This window comes from Zosterops lateralis, assembly GCF_965231275.1.
Source record: "Zosterops lateralis genome assembly, chromosome: Z".
In the NCBI taxonomy this organism is placed as follows: domain Eukaryota; kingdom Metazoa; phylum Chordata; class Aves; order Passeriformes; family Zosteropidae; genus Zosterops; species Zosterops lateralis.
Window position 1 is genome coordinate 66,909,920 of NC_139800.1, and position 12,607 is coordinate 66,922,526.

The 12,607-nt window shown below is 32.9% G+C and overlaps 1 protein-coding gene across 2 annotated transcripts in view; it reads right to left on the bottom strand.

Moving 5' to 3' along the window:
* The window catches only part of MAN2A1 (mannosidase alpha class 2A member 1), a 112,724-nt gene that overhangs the window by 45,461 nt on the left and 54,656 nt on the right, over positions 1-12,607 (bottom strand). For both annotated transcript variants that reach the window (XM_083883692.1, XM_083883693.1), the window contains exons 11-12: positions 12,340-12,454; positions 9,429-9,496 (exon numbers count right to left, since the gene is read on the bottom strand). In XM_083883692.1, the coding sequence (XP_083739818.1) occupies positions 9,429-9,496; positions 12,340-12,454 (183 nt within the window). The remainder of the gene's footprint in view (positions 1-9,428; positions 9,497-12,339; positions 12,455-12,607) is intronic.

The window sequence follows — 12,607 nt, forward strand, 5'->3', positions numbered from 1 at the left end:
TCTCAAGCGTAAACTGAAGAGAGAAAGGAAAATATAGATATTAATAAAACCCTCCATGGACTAGGAGGTTGCTGTAGCTTGTTCTCTTAAACAAAATGAGAAATCAGTAGAGCAAACATTGAAAAATGCTGCAATGACTTAGTCTTGAAAAAGTCCAAATCTGATAATCATGTTCTGCAGCTCAAGCACAAGTTTTTCTAATAAAAAACTAAATTTTTAATTATTTTAAACATTTCCTCCAATTATGTCTTCCTATTTTCCACTGCATGTATAATGACTGTTTGTAACAAACCTGTACACACTTAATAGATTTATCTTCCTTATTATCAGTATTTTCAAACTAAACAGATGATGCTCTTTCAATGTCACTTTGATTGCTTTCTTTGACTTAGTGCTCTTCTTTTCCTATTAACCCTTTCCAACGTGTCACCCCATATTTTTGAAGAAGTCTTCATTCACTCTTGAGTATAGCACACTGTTTCAGCCACATTTTACAAAGAACATTTCCAACTAAATTATCCAAGAGCAGAATTGCCTCTGACACCATACAAGTAACTCTCTGAATTTCATCTTCTGTCATGCCTAGTCTTCTTCTGCTTCACTAATGTCCATTTGGTCAGTCCACATGTTGTTTTTCCATGTGATGTGCAATACTTCCACTTGCCTGCTTCTTCAGTTACAAAATAATGTCTCCAGTTTACCAAGACAGTTTTAAATACTATTCCTATAAAGAGTGGTTGTTGCCAGTATGACATCAACTCTTATAATCGATTTACATTCTACTGTTAGCATGACAGATAGGAAATAATTTGTGACTTCAGTATCTTACCAATTCCTTCCTTGTTTTCCACACTACTCAGATTGATACCAAAGGATATAATTTGAATATTATTTAATATCCAACATTTACCAATAAACATTTATCAATGAACATTTAGAAAACAGCAAGCCTGTCTATTAACTGAGTGAAGGTAGTACAAAGTTAAGGTCAAAGCAACATACAAAACTACAGTGAAATTGTGCTTAAACTGCATCAATACACCTAATTATATTAAAATAGTTTCAATAATTGCTAGAGATTAAACATACCTCCTCTGGAATACAATAGATACTGAAATCATTCGCATTAATAACTATAAAATCCTAGACATTTAATTAAATTGAGAAATCTTTTGTTAATGATTAGGACCTATGCTTTCAGACATAGTGTCAGATGTAAACACAAAATCTGGGGCAGTAGGAATATGGGTGGTTTATCAAAAATCAAGTTAAACAGTTTTCTATTAAGTCAGGGAAAATCAGGTTCTTCCCCCAAAGAATATTCCAATGCTTTCCCCCAAGGGTCTTTTTAATTCACTGGATAAAGTTTAATGAGATTTATCAGTTTACCTAACAATATAGAATAAATAATTCTCATACATTCCTCTACATCACATCCAGATAAACCTCTTATAAATTCATCAATATTGTCACAGATGTAACAAAAAAAAATCAATTTACATCTAAGCAGCAAACTATAATCCAATTAAAATGTTCCTTCTAGAGTAGAATATTAATACTGAATATATATAATAAAATATGATCATATATGAAGAAATAGTAGGATTTTCCTCCTTTTCTTAAATAAGACATCTTTTGCAGTTTATTAATAAAATCCTGCATAAGAGTTAGTAGGATGGTAATCTTAATCTCAAATTACCAGCACACAACATAAATTTGTGTTGCTTTCATAAGGGGTAAAAAGGTGGAAATATAATCTATTATCCAGGAATCAGCTTTTCATTATACTATCAAACTGACATCAAGAAATAAAGAGATACTTTCAATAAGTAAATTCACAAGAATCTACTTCAGTAGAGTTGCAACTAACACAACATAATGCCATAATTATAACAGCATTTGAAAAGAAATGTGTAGTTTAGAAATAGAGCTATACTAAAAGCACATATTATTTCTAAGAGCAGTAATGTCTGACAGTTTTGGTTAACATACAAATAAATAAAACCAATGATTCTGTACTTATAAAAAAAGTTTGGTCATCTTAGCTTGACATTTCAAAACCACTGCAGGATTACCCTTCCTAATGACAACCCCAAATCTGAACTTCAGACTCAAAGGTTGGAGAACTCACACACATGCATTCCTATGAATTCTCTCCTTTATAACTCGACAGAGAAATCTTTATAATATCCATTGCTCATGTAAAAGGCACAAAATTAGGCAGACAACAGGCACATAATCCATCCCTCCACTCTCACAGCAAACAGGACCTTTGTGTGGCTTTCTCAAGAACAAACCATGGAACACCCTCAAGAAAACAGCATTCACAAAAAACACAGACAACAGCACAGCAAGAACTATATATTTTGAGAACATGAAAAAAAAATCAACATGAACCTAAGACAAGACTTTTAAATATTATGTACCTACTACATATGCCAGATACACATACTTCCTATAATTTAGATGGATTGTAGTGGCACACATATCCTAATCTGGAGCACATAACTACTCTCCAATTAAGGATAAAAGGATTAAGTCCAAAGGCACTATTTTAAATTTTTCTTTTACCACAAAGTTGTGAGATGTTCTGAGGTCCAAGATGGGCTTGAAGCCCCCTGACTTTTTCAGGATCAGGAAGTACCTTCACTAAAATCCTTTCCTTGTTCCTCTTGTAGTGCAGGCTTTATAAATCTGCATTTAGAAGGGAAAAAAAATCTGGTTCAGAAGAGCAGAAAGACTTTTAAGTATTCCATATCACTTCAGTCTGTGCCTTGAGAGCCTTGGACTAACTACAATATTGCCTCAAGGTAACTCCAGTAAAAAGGCTGAAGGGGCCAGTGCCTGGAAAAAAAAGAAACAATACACAAATGTACTAATAAACTGAAAATATGTAGAACCTACTTCCAAAACTGGTTCATCAAGTACATGCATACAATGCAGATCTTTCAGCTGTATTCAATAATTCACTACTATATTCTTTCATAATGGTCACTTTCAGTGTTTTGAAAACAAGCTCAGGATTTTTCCTTCCTCTAGAGTATGTTTAGTTCACCTGTTCCTTCTGCATTTCATAATACTTCCACTACGGTGTTCTCAGAGAGAACCAGAAATTTATTTTAAGACTTAACTGTCACATTTTATTTTAATTTTATAATATTTTATAGCAACTGAAGCATTAAACACCTTCACTGTCTCACTGTGCTAGTACTGCAAACCTCAACAAAAGGTGCTGATATTCTGTGCAGTGAAATGAAAGGATTAAATTTGTGCTACTTAAAAAAATGGCAAAGATTCTATGAAGCCTGCAAACTATGAACTTATTTACTAGTTTAATTTTGCAATGGTAATTTCAAAGACAGTCAGTAAACAAAAACATTTAGAACAGACTGTCATTAGTTCATCCACAGTAAGACAGACCAAAAACTGAAAAAAAGTTTGATGTTTAAGAATTTTTACATACTAAAAAATTAATCTTTAGAAGTTTAAAATTTAACAACTTTTAGAATAACTTGAATTCAGAAGCACAGCATTCAAAAATTGAGCTTTAAAAAATAATAATTAATTTCACAAAAAGCTTTGAAGTACAATTAATTGAAAATCAAAGCTGTTTTTTTCTTCTTTATAATGAAAATTTATCGTACCTCAAAAAATGTACCACAGTTCAATTTTAAAGCACTTAAACAAATCATCTCTTATCTTATTTGTTTTGCTTTTAGACTTTACAGATAAAACTTTTAAAGAAATATCAACTACCAGTGCCTGGAGTCAGTTCTGAGATAAGCCTGCATATAGTATATTTTAATTTTTTTTTAACACAAAAAGTAGAAAACTTGCCCAGAAAATGTAGGAACCTGTGAAAAACGGTTATGACCTTACAAAATGTGAGAATAGAGAGAACAAGGTGCTGTGAAACTCTTCCATACCCCTCACTCCCTGTCCCTTTAGACTCTCAATGGAGAGTTTGCTGGTTTGGTCATAAAGATAGTTGCACAGCTAATTCCACCTAAAAAACAGAATGAATGTATCATGCTTTTTTATTCATTTTGAATGAGCACCACTTTTACCAGAATGTTTTTTACTGAAATACTTATTTCAAGTTCACATTTAGTGACGTTTCAAATTTCAGACATCTGAGTTATCCTGAGTCAGCCAAGCTTTTCATTGCCTCTGCAACAGTTCTTCCATCATGAAAACCAAGGAGAATGCTTTAAAAATACCCAATCAATTTAGTCAAAATTATCTTGAGTTTACTACAAACAAAACATGTTCCTGGCAGTTACAGGTCACCTGAAATCTAGTAAATTCATCAGGCAGCTGAACACTGAGATTAACACTTCAAAGTAATTTTCAAAAGACCATTAAGAAGCTTTCAACCTAAGCAGCCAGGGTATTGGAAACTAAAGTGCAAGCTCTTCATGTATCACCTCTAAAGTGTTTTCTAATTTTTCACCTACTCTCACTACTATGGGCTTAATAGAAGAGCTTAATTAAGCATTGTTTCTTTAATAGAAGTAGTAAGTATTAAGGCTTGACTAAATGATTATTCACCCTGCCCACCTCCCTGAAAGATACTAATAGAGAGGTTTCACTTAAACAAAAACCCAAGGTTGTGCATATTGCAATCACTATTTCATCCAATCAACACTTTAAAACAATTGGTGTTTGCTTGTTTGATTGGTTTTTCAAGATCAGTTTTCTTCCCTGGGAAACAGGTGTGCATATTAACAATGCACAAATTGACACAAATATTTATGAACATATCTTAAACGTTATGGTATTCCTTCCTGTTTTCTTTAAATTTGTTTTTTCCTTCATTAAGAAATGAAAATACCTTTGTTTCAACTGTCCTTTTTCCCCCAGCTGTTTTAGAGTGTAACAAGTAATACATATACCTCTGAAATCATGCAAGTATAGAAGGCATTTAAGATGCTTATTATTAAAATGTAAAATGCTGTTGGAGGGTCCTCTTCTTATAACTACATCAGACTAAAGTTTAGACAGATTGTACCAAAATGGGCAACCTAGATCTAAAGGTGGGAAAAAGGAAACAAAAAATCACCATCAAAGCAAAAGTTGCCAAATAAAGAGTATTACCCTGATGCAGTCACTTTGGAAACTCACAAAGACACATTTTATGCCGTGTGACTAATAAAGTTTCCTTCCCAGACAAATTATACTTCTTGTAGTCATCCAACCAAATACAGAACGGACACAGGACTCTTTAAAGACTTTTGTACATTATTCTTTATCACACATTAAAGTTAGCAATATAGCATTAATTTCTACAATATAGTGCTGTGTTGAGAAAGCAGTGAATACCCTGCCAAGTGAATTTTTGAAAAGATTATCAATTTGAAAAATTATAGAGGTGAATTGGGATTATCTTTCTCAAAAAACACCACGCATTTTGGACCTAATGGGATAAACACAACTTTATGCCAAAACCTGCTCAAGGATAACAAGGTAAGGACAATAGCCCGGATTATTTTGTATCCTCTATTTGAAAAAAGAAACTTTCTTTTATAAAGTAGATATCACTAAACTGCTTTGACAGATCTTTGAAGAAATAATTGATTACAGTGTATCCTCCTATAATTAATCTTCTAGGCATCCTAAATATTGCAGCTAGTGGAAATAGTGTCTGCTAAGCTATAAAACTGGCCTGATAAGAAGGTTATCATATCATATTGTTCCTCTAAGATTAGCTGACAAAAGTTATTTGTGGTTAAATTGTAAGAATAGTTGGTTTAGCACATATAAAAATAATCCTAAATTGATGATTTAAAAAAAATTTCCAATGCCATAGTATCTTCAGTTCAGCTAGGATAGAGTGCAGTAGAGCTCAGTATTGAAACTGCCCAGGTTCAGGAGTTAAAACAGAACGGGGGAAGAAGAGATTAAACCTTAGGCCTTTTTACTAAGATCTACCATACTGTGCCAAAAAAGACCACTACAAGATCCAAACTGGTGCAGACAGTCAATACAATCACTTGGTTGTGTATCATGCTCCCCTGCAATGTTGTCTCCAGAAAACTGCACAGATAGAAATAGCTGGGAAACCCTTCCCCACACCATCAGTGTGCCCTTCATCTGCTGCTGGCAGCCTAAACTGGATGACAGGAGGTACAAACACATCCCCCACCCACCAACTCCAGTGAGTGCAGGTCTTTTGCACATTCAGGTACTATGACCTCCATCAGATTGTTCTTGAAAACCTACTATTATATTAAACAGCTGGCTAGTCACACAGTATGAACCAGCATTCAATTTATCAGCACACTCTCCAAGTGTCTGTCTCCAAGTGGCTTTGTCTCCAAGACATGCAGTAATTTTAAACTTCAGAACAAGACTGAAGTAGTTCTGTATCTAGTTGGATATTACCTTGTGAAAGCTCCATTTTTCAGCAGAAGTAAGTATTTTTTAAAAGGCATGCAACTTCATTTATCAGTTAAAAGGGATTTAATGTAATTAAACTCCACAACTTCAATATTCAAAAGCTTAATCGTAAGACCACTTAGTCATTCTGAGGTGGCAGAGTCAAAAGTAAGATCTAAAATACCCTGTATACCTATTTCATCAAAATTAACACAATATATTTAGAATAAAATTAAGGATTCATAAAGATATCACAACAGCACTATAGAGAAAAGATGCTCTCACAGGGGCAGAAACAATACCAAATAGGTTACGGGTAGCACCTGCTTAGAAGCAGTTTGAAAGATAATTCTCAACTATTCAACAATAAGGAGATACTTTGTATTAGAACATTAACAACTGAAATATGATCTTTCCCTGCTTTCTTTTTTTTCCCATGTAATCGAGTTGTCGTAGCTCTACTGTACAGTCTGTCAGACCATTTTTCACTACTCACTACAACTTCCATGATGGTGAAGACAACACTTAACTAAAAAACCAAAAAGAAGAGTGGATGAGAGGCAAAAAGCACACTACAAACTATATTCCTGTAGAAAGCTGGTTATATTTGCAATCAGTAAAATAAGGGGAAAAAAAATTACTGAGATTTGAAAAGCCATTATGAGCTTCCCATCAGCAGTGTCCCTCTAAACTCACATGAGACATGAATCACACTTACATCAAAATAACTAAGCTAGAATACAAATATTTTTAAAAATTCTGACATCGAAATGCAAAAATACAAAAAACTAAATAGCCAATCAAAGAAAATAACAGTTACATTGTTTTTATTTCTATGTCATATAACAACATATTAGAACAAACTAGTTGAAAGAAATCTGGAGATTCAATTATGCTTGGTGAATAATAAAGACTATTAGGAACAGAAGATAAGCAAATAACAAAGTTTTGGTGAAAATCAGGACTTAAAATCTACTGATGACACAAAATTTTAAATGGAAAAAACCAGTTTCTTTCTTATAAGCATAGTAATTCTTAATAACAGATTTATTGTGCCGAGTTTAAGCTTCTACTGAAAATAGCATTTTTCATGAAATGCTACAAGAAAACTCAGATGCAATCGTAATAATCTAGATTTAACCAATAGTTAGTGTCAGCTTACATACTACTTTTTCCGATGGTAATAAAGTTAGTGGACATTCAGTCTACAACCAGAGATAAAGTTAGAAGCCTAAAGAGATTAAGTTAATTTCTATAAACAAAAGCAGTTTAATAAACAGATATTCAAATGAAAATTCTAACAACAAAGAAAACATGAAGTAGTGTACACTTAGGTATTATTTTCAAAGTATTTCCAAAAAGGATGTAAAAAACCCCTTAGGGTTTAGTCAGTAATATCTATATTCTCTCATGATCTTTCTTTCCCCTTTCTGTTTAATTTTTTCCCCCTCTTCATTCTTTTCCCCATATTTCTGATCGCAGTCTTTGGAATATATATCATACTTTATATTACTGTATGGTATCTTCACAATACCAGATAACATAAACTTAGCAATTTTCTACTAGTACTATCTTCTTAGTAAGTTAAGACCAGTTTAGTAGTCTGCTAGAATAATATTAATGGTAATGTCATGTATATCTATTTAATATACAAGTCAGAGGGAAAAAAAATAAAAGGTAAATGTCTGAAATTAATTAAGACCAAAAAGGGAAAAACTTACTCAGCATATTATGCAGAGACAAAAGTGGAACACTGTATGCAAAAAAAAAGGTGTATTAGGAGATGAAAGGGGCGCAGGGAAAATTTCAACAGCTAACCTAGGTAAGGAAAGCAAAGGCAATAAAAGCTATCCTCAAATGGCAAAGAAAGTCTACGTCATAACTTGCCTCCAACCAAGCGTTATACACTACCTAGACAATCCTCTTCCAGTGAAGAAACCTGAGGAGATAATTTTTAAAAGCTAAAATATTTTAGTTAAATAAATAGGCACTTGAGTTCTCGGCCATTTTGGACAAGTTTAAGATAATCTATTAGCATCTATACAGCACTCCAATAAGAGAAGTCCTAGTAAAAAAACCATGCTCTAGAGAAAAGCATACACTAGACACATTATGTTCATTTAGTGCTGGAAGAGTAAAAACAGCTTCACCCAAAAGGTCACAAAATCTAAACTTTACTCACTTTTTCAAAGGCTTTAATTGTATTTTTTAACAGTCTGATGAATAGTTGGACACCTGAATGAATTAGGTAAGTAAGTCTTATTAGCTTGCCATTTGCTAGAACTAGAGAAATCAAACACTAACATCAGCAAAAATAGCCTTCACTGCTTTTTAAACAAATCTTAAGTCTTCTGTTCTGTAAACAAAAACCTTGTATTATTTGATTTACACACACAGCAGCTTTAATACCCAGATTATCTCATTCACTTTATTTGGATCAGCCACTTTAAATGAATGTATACATTATTTCAGGTGGGATACTGAGTGTTCATGGGCATAGCAGGATGCCAGTTTCAGCTGAATACTCTACAACTATATATAAATAAAAAAGTAATTCCTAATAGAATGGAAAGATGGAGTTAGGAGAGAACAGTGCCCTAGTTTATCTTCTACTTGATTTTTAAAAACAATTCAATATTAATAAATTGGGATTTTTACACCTTATAAAAACATTTTGCTTACAGAGTTAACTGAGGCACTTGTAATTCTGCTTAATTAGAATCTTCTATTGTTTCTCTCAAACACAATCTATTTAGTATTATGATGCTGTAAAAGAAACAGAATACTTACTTCAGCTGTGGTATGTGAGAAGTGACTATAGCTTTAACATGCTGTGTCCTCTTTCAATTAGACATAATAATATTAGCATAATCTCCCAGACTAATTTTTAAAATTTTCTTTTTTTTTTTTAAATCTTAGCTCTATTTTGAGCCAAAATTGAAAAAGAAAAGGAAAAAAAAGGAAATGGCATAAAAACTACTTACTAGGTAGTGAAAACACATACATTGCTAAAAGAATCACAGACACTGAGTAATATATAAATTATTTACCTTGGTTGCAATGTCAGCTTTATAACTGTCTTGTGTGGCAAAGAATCTTGAGAAGACTGAACATCATCCTACAAGAGAACATATTTGAATTTGCTTTTGAATACACTTCAATGGATAACATATGAGGTTTATCTATTATATGAATTTTTTGGAGTACAAAATGACATCAACAGCACCACAAACCAAAGCTTATTTTAGCACATTACTGAGGATTACAAGCCACAGAATTTAATAAACAAAGTACTTCACACTGACAAAGAAAGACACTGACTTTGACTAATTCACTGGGAAATATCTGTTTTCCTTTAAGCTCTTATTAGATTTCATTATCAAATTATTAAATCTGTGTTTTTTATTTTTGCATACAAGGATCACTTTATAATCACTAACTTCCTTCAAATTTTGCTAATACTTAGCACATATTTTTATTAAATTTCTCTTGCTATAAATTTTTGTTATAAGTTGTTATTTATACATTTTATTAAAATTCCCTTGCTGAAACACTACACTCCTGTGCACTTATCACAGGGATTCACTGTATAGTCTGCTGTGAGCTCTCATTGTTACTTTATATTGCACACAAAGAAAAGTTTCAAAAATGTATTTTTGGGGCATGGTGTGGTACAGGGCTCACTTGCACTGAGGAAAGGTAGAGGCAAGACATTGCTGTCACTGTTGCATATTAAGAGAACAGCCAAAGTGATGACTCACAGTGCATTTCAGTCACTTCTTACAACTGTGACCACTACAAACTTTGAAACTGAAGTGCAAAGTACTCAGTTCCTTAAGACATCCTCAAATCATGTTTTTCAAGTCCAGCAACTGTCACTTACATTAAAATTTTCTTCCTGCACTGAAAGCACTAAGAGTAATGTACATGAATTATGTAATAGTTGCAGCTTTACTTTAACATTTTGAACCTCCTCCATGATCCAACCAAAGTTTGATCATTCTGGGATCTTTAAGTGTGTCCTATTTTTCAGTGTATTCTCTTCCAAGTGATTTTTTGTTTGTTTACTAGTGTAGAATTTGTAAAACTTAACACAAGAAGAACAAAGTATTCTGTTACCAACTGAGAAAAACATGACGATTTTGTGTGCAACTAACAATTAAGAAGAGTAGAAAAATGCAAGTCATTCCAGGGTCCTTCATTAGTGTCTTATTCCCAACTTCATTTTTTCTGCCTTCACGAAAGGGAAATTTTCCCTCGTTGGACCTGCTGGAATGCTGCTGATATGGTCTTGTGTTCTATTGCTCTAAGTGTTTTTGATTTCCTCACCCCTCAAAAACAACAGCCCTTTCAGTCTTAGAGTCTTCATTATTTGTATTTCTCAACTCTCTTGACATTCATTCTGAATGCCCATCTCTGAGCAATTCTTGGTGTCAGCTTCCATCAGCCACCTAAATACCACAATCTGTCCTCCAAAATTAATGTACTTCTTTGAACTTCCAACTTGCTAAAGGTTTTCAAAGGTTCTGTAAGTATCCTGAAGTTCTCCTGTTAGCAGTCTACAAATCTCACATTAAAAAGCTGTTGTTACTATATCCAATGCATAGCAGAGGTACTAGATTAATGATATGCTGCAGATATTGTGTGGCATACAGATAAGTCTTAATCTGCTTTTGTAATCACCTTGGTTTTTTATTTTATATAGACATAATAAAATCATTGAAATAAGAACTTCCTTCTTAATTTCTGCTTTCACAGTGGTAACAAGAGCTTATTGAATTAGTATGCTACTAGGCAATAGTAGTAGTACTAATCCAGACTGAAGAACAGGAACAACAAAATTTTAGTAAAATGTAATGTCGCAATTTCTTCCAATATAATTCAGAGCAGGAGTAAAACCTTCATCCCATGAATGCCTCCAAAATATTCCTACTTTATCGAAGTGCACATTTATTTTCCAAAGAGAAGAAAAATGATATATTTGTGATGCACAAGCACATAGCATACACATGCAGCATACAAAGATATAAAAATATATACTTATTTGTATAAAAGTAATTAAAAGTATAAAGAGCTATTTTAACATTTTTTAAAAAATGTATGCACGTGACTGGAAGTGTACTTCAAGATATGAGATACCTGGCACAACTAAACCAGTAGAATGTCTGCCATGTTTATTATGTCACAAGTGTGAGATAATAATATCATAAAGACTGTCTTAACCCTGCTATGTTTCTGCACAAAGAAATTAAAGCATCTTATTTTGTCTCTCTTCAGGGTAAATGCACTTAAGCAGACTTCCTAAAAATTCCTAGCCATCACAGAAGAGGACTTTTGTTCAGAAAGTGAAGAAATTGAGAATTCTGCAAGGAAACAGTATTAGCAAGTGTGTTTCTGCAAGGTGTTTATTATAAAATAGGTAAAACTGTAAAATTTCCTAAAAATGATACATGAGGATCCATTGCTGACTTTATCATCCATTTCATTGAACATTCCTGTTCCAAATAATTTCAGCAAAGGAAAAAGGGCACAAGGTATTGTCTAGACCTAATCTGGCAAGCTAAGGTTAGATTTCTGTTAGGGATGGAAAGTTTCTGCCTCCCACATTGCTTAAGTTATAAGTGATTACATAATATTTCATATTTACTTACATATGTATATCACTTAAGTCACCATCAAATTTATGCCAAGAAAATTAGAACACCTGCTTTTACTATCTAACTCACAAAGAAGGACAAAATAAGTCCCTTTAGCAGTGTGGGCTTTTTCCAGCATCAACTGCTGACATGTTCACTTTTTACTTTCTAATATCTTCAATTAACATGAAGAGTGATAAGTAGCACATTTCTGAGAAGACATTAGCAGCAAATTTAGTTCTGATTTTTCCCAGGGCTACTCAAATTGTATTCAAAAGACACAGTCCACATTTTATTTTTGAAAAAATCAAGGAGGAGAGCTCACCATCTTCAGGAATGGAGTTGCTGCATCATAAGTATAAGCACTTTTGTCCTTTAGGATAAGAAGATGAGCAGAGTCAATTATCACTTTCTTCAAGTTCATTATTGAATGGAAAAGCCTGTTAAAACATTTTAAATCTTAGTTAGTTTTCAACTGGTTTTACTCAATGTTGTAATCAAAATTTAAAAACATTACACCACTCAAAAATATGATTTTCAGAAAAATAAATACAATTTTAACATCAATATAGTATCAAATTAAGAACAGTTAG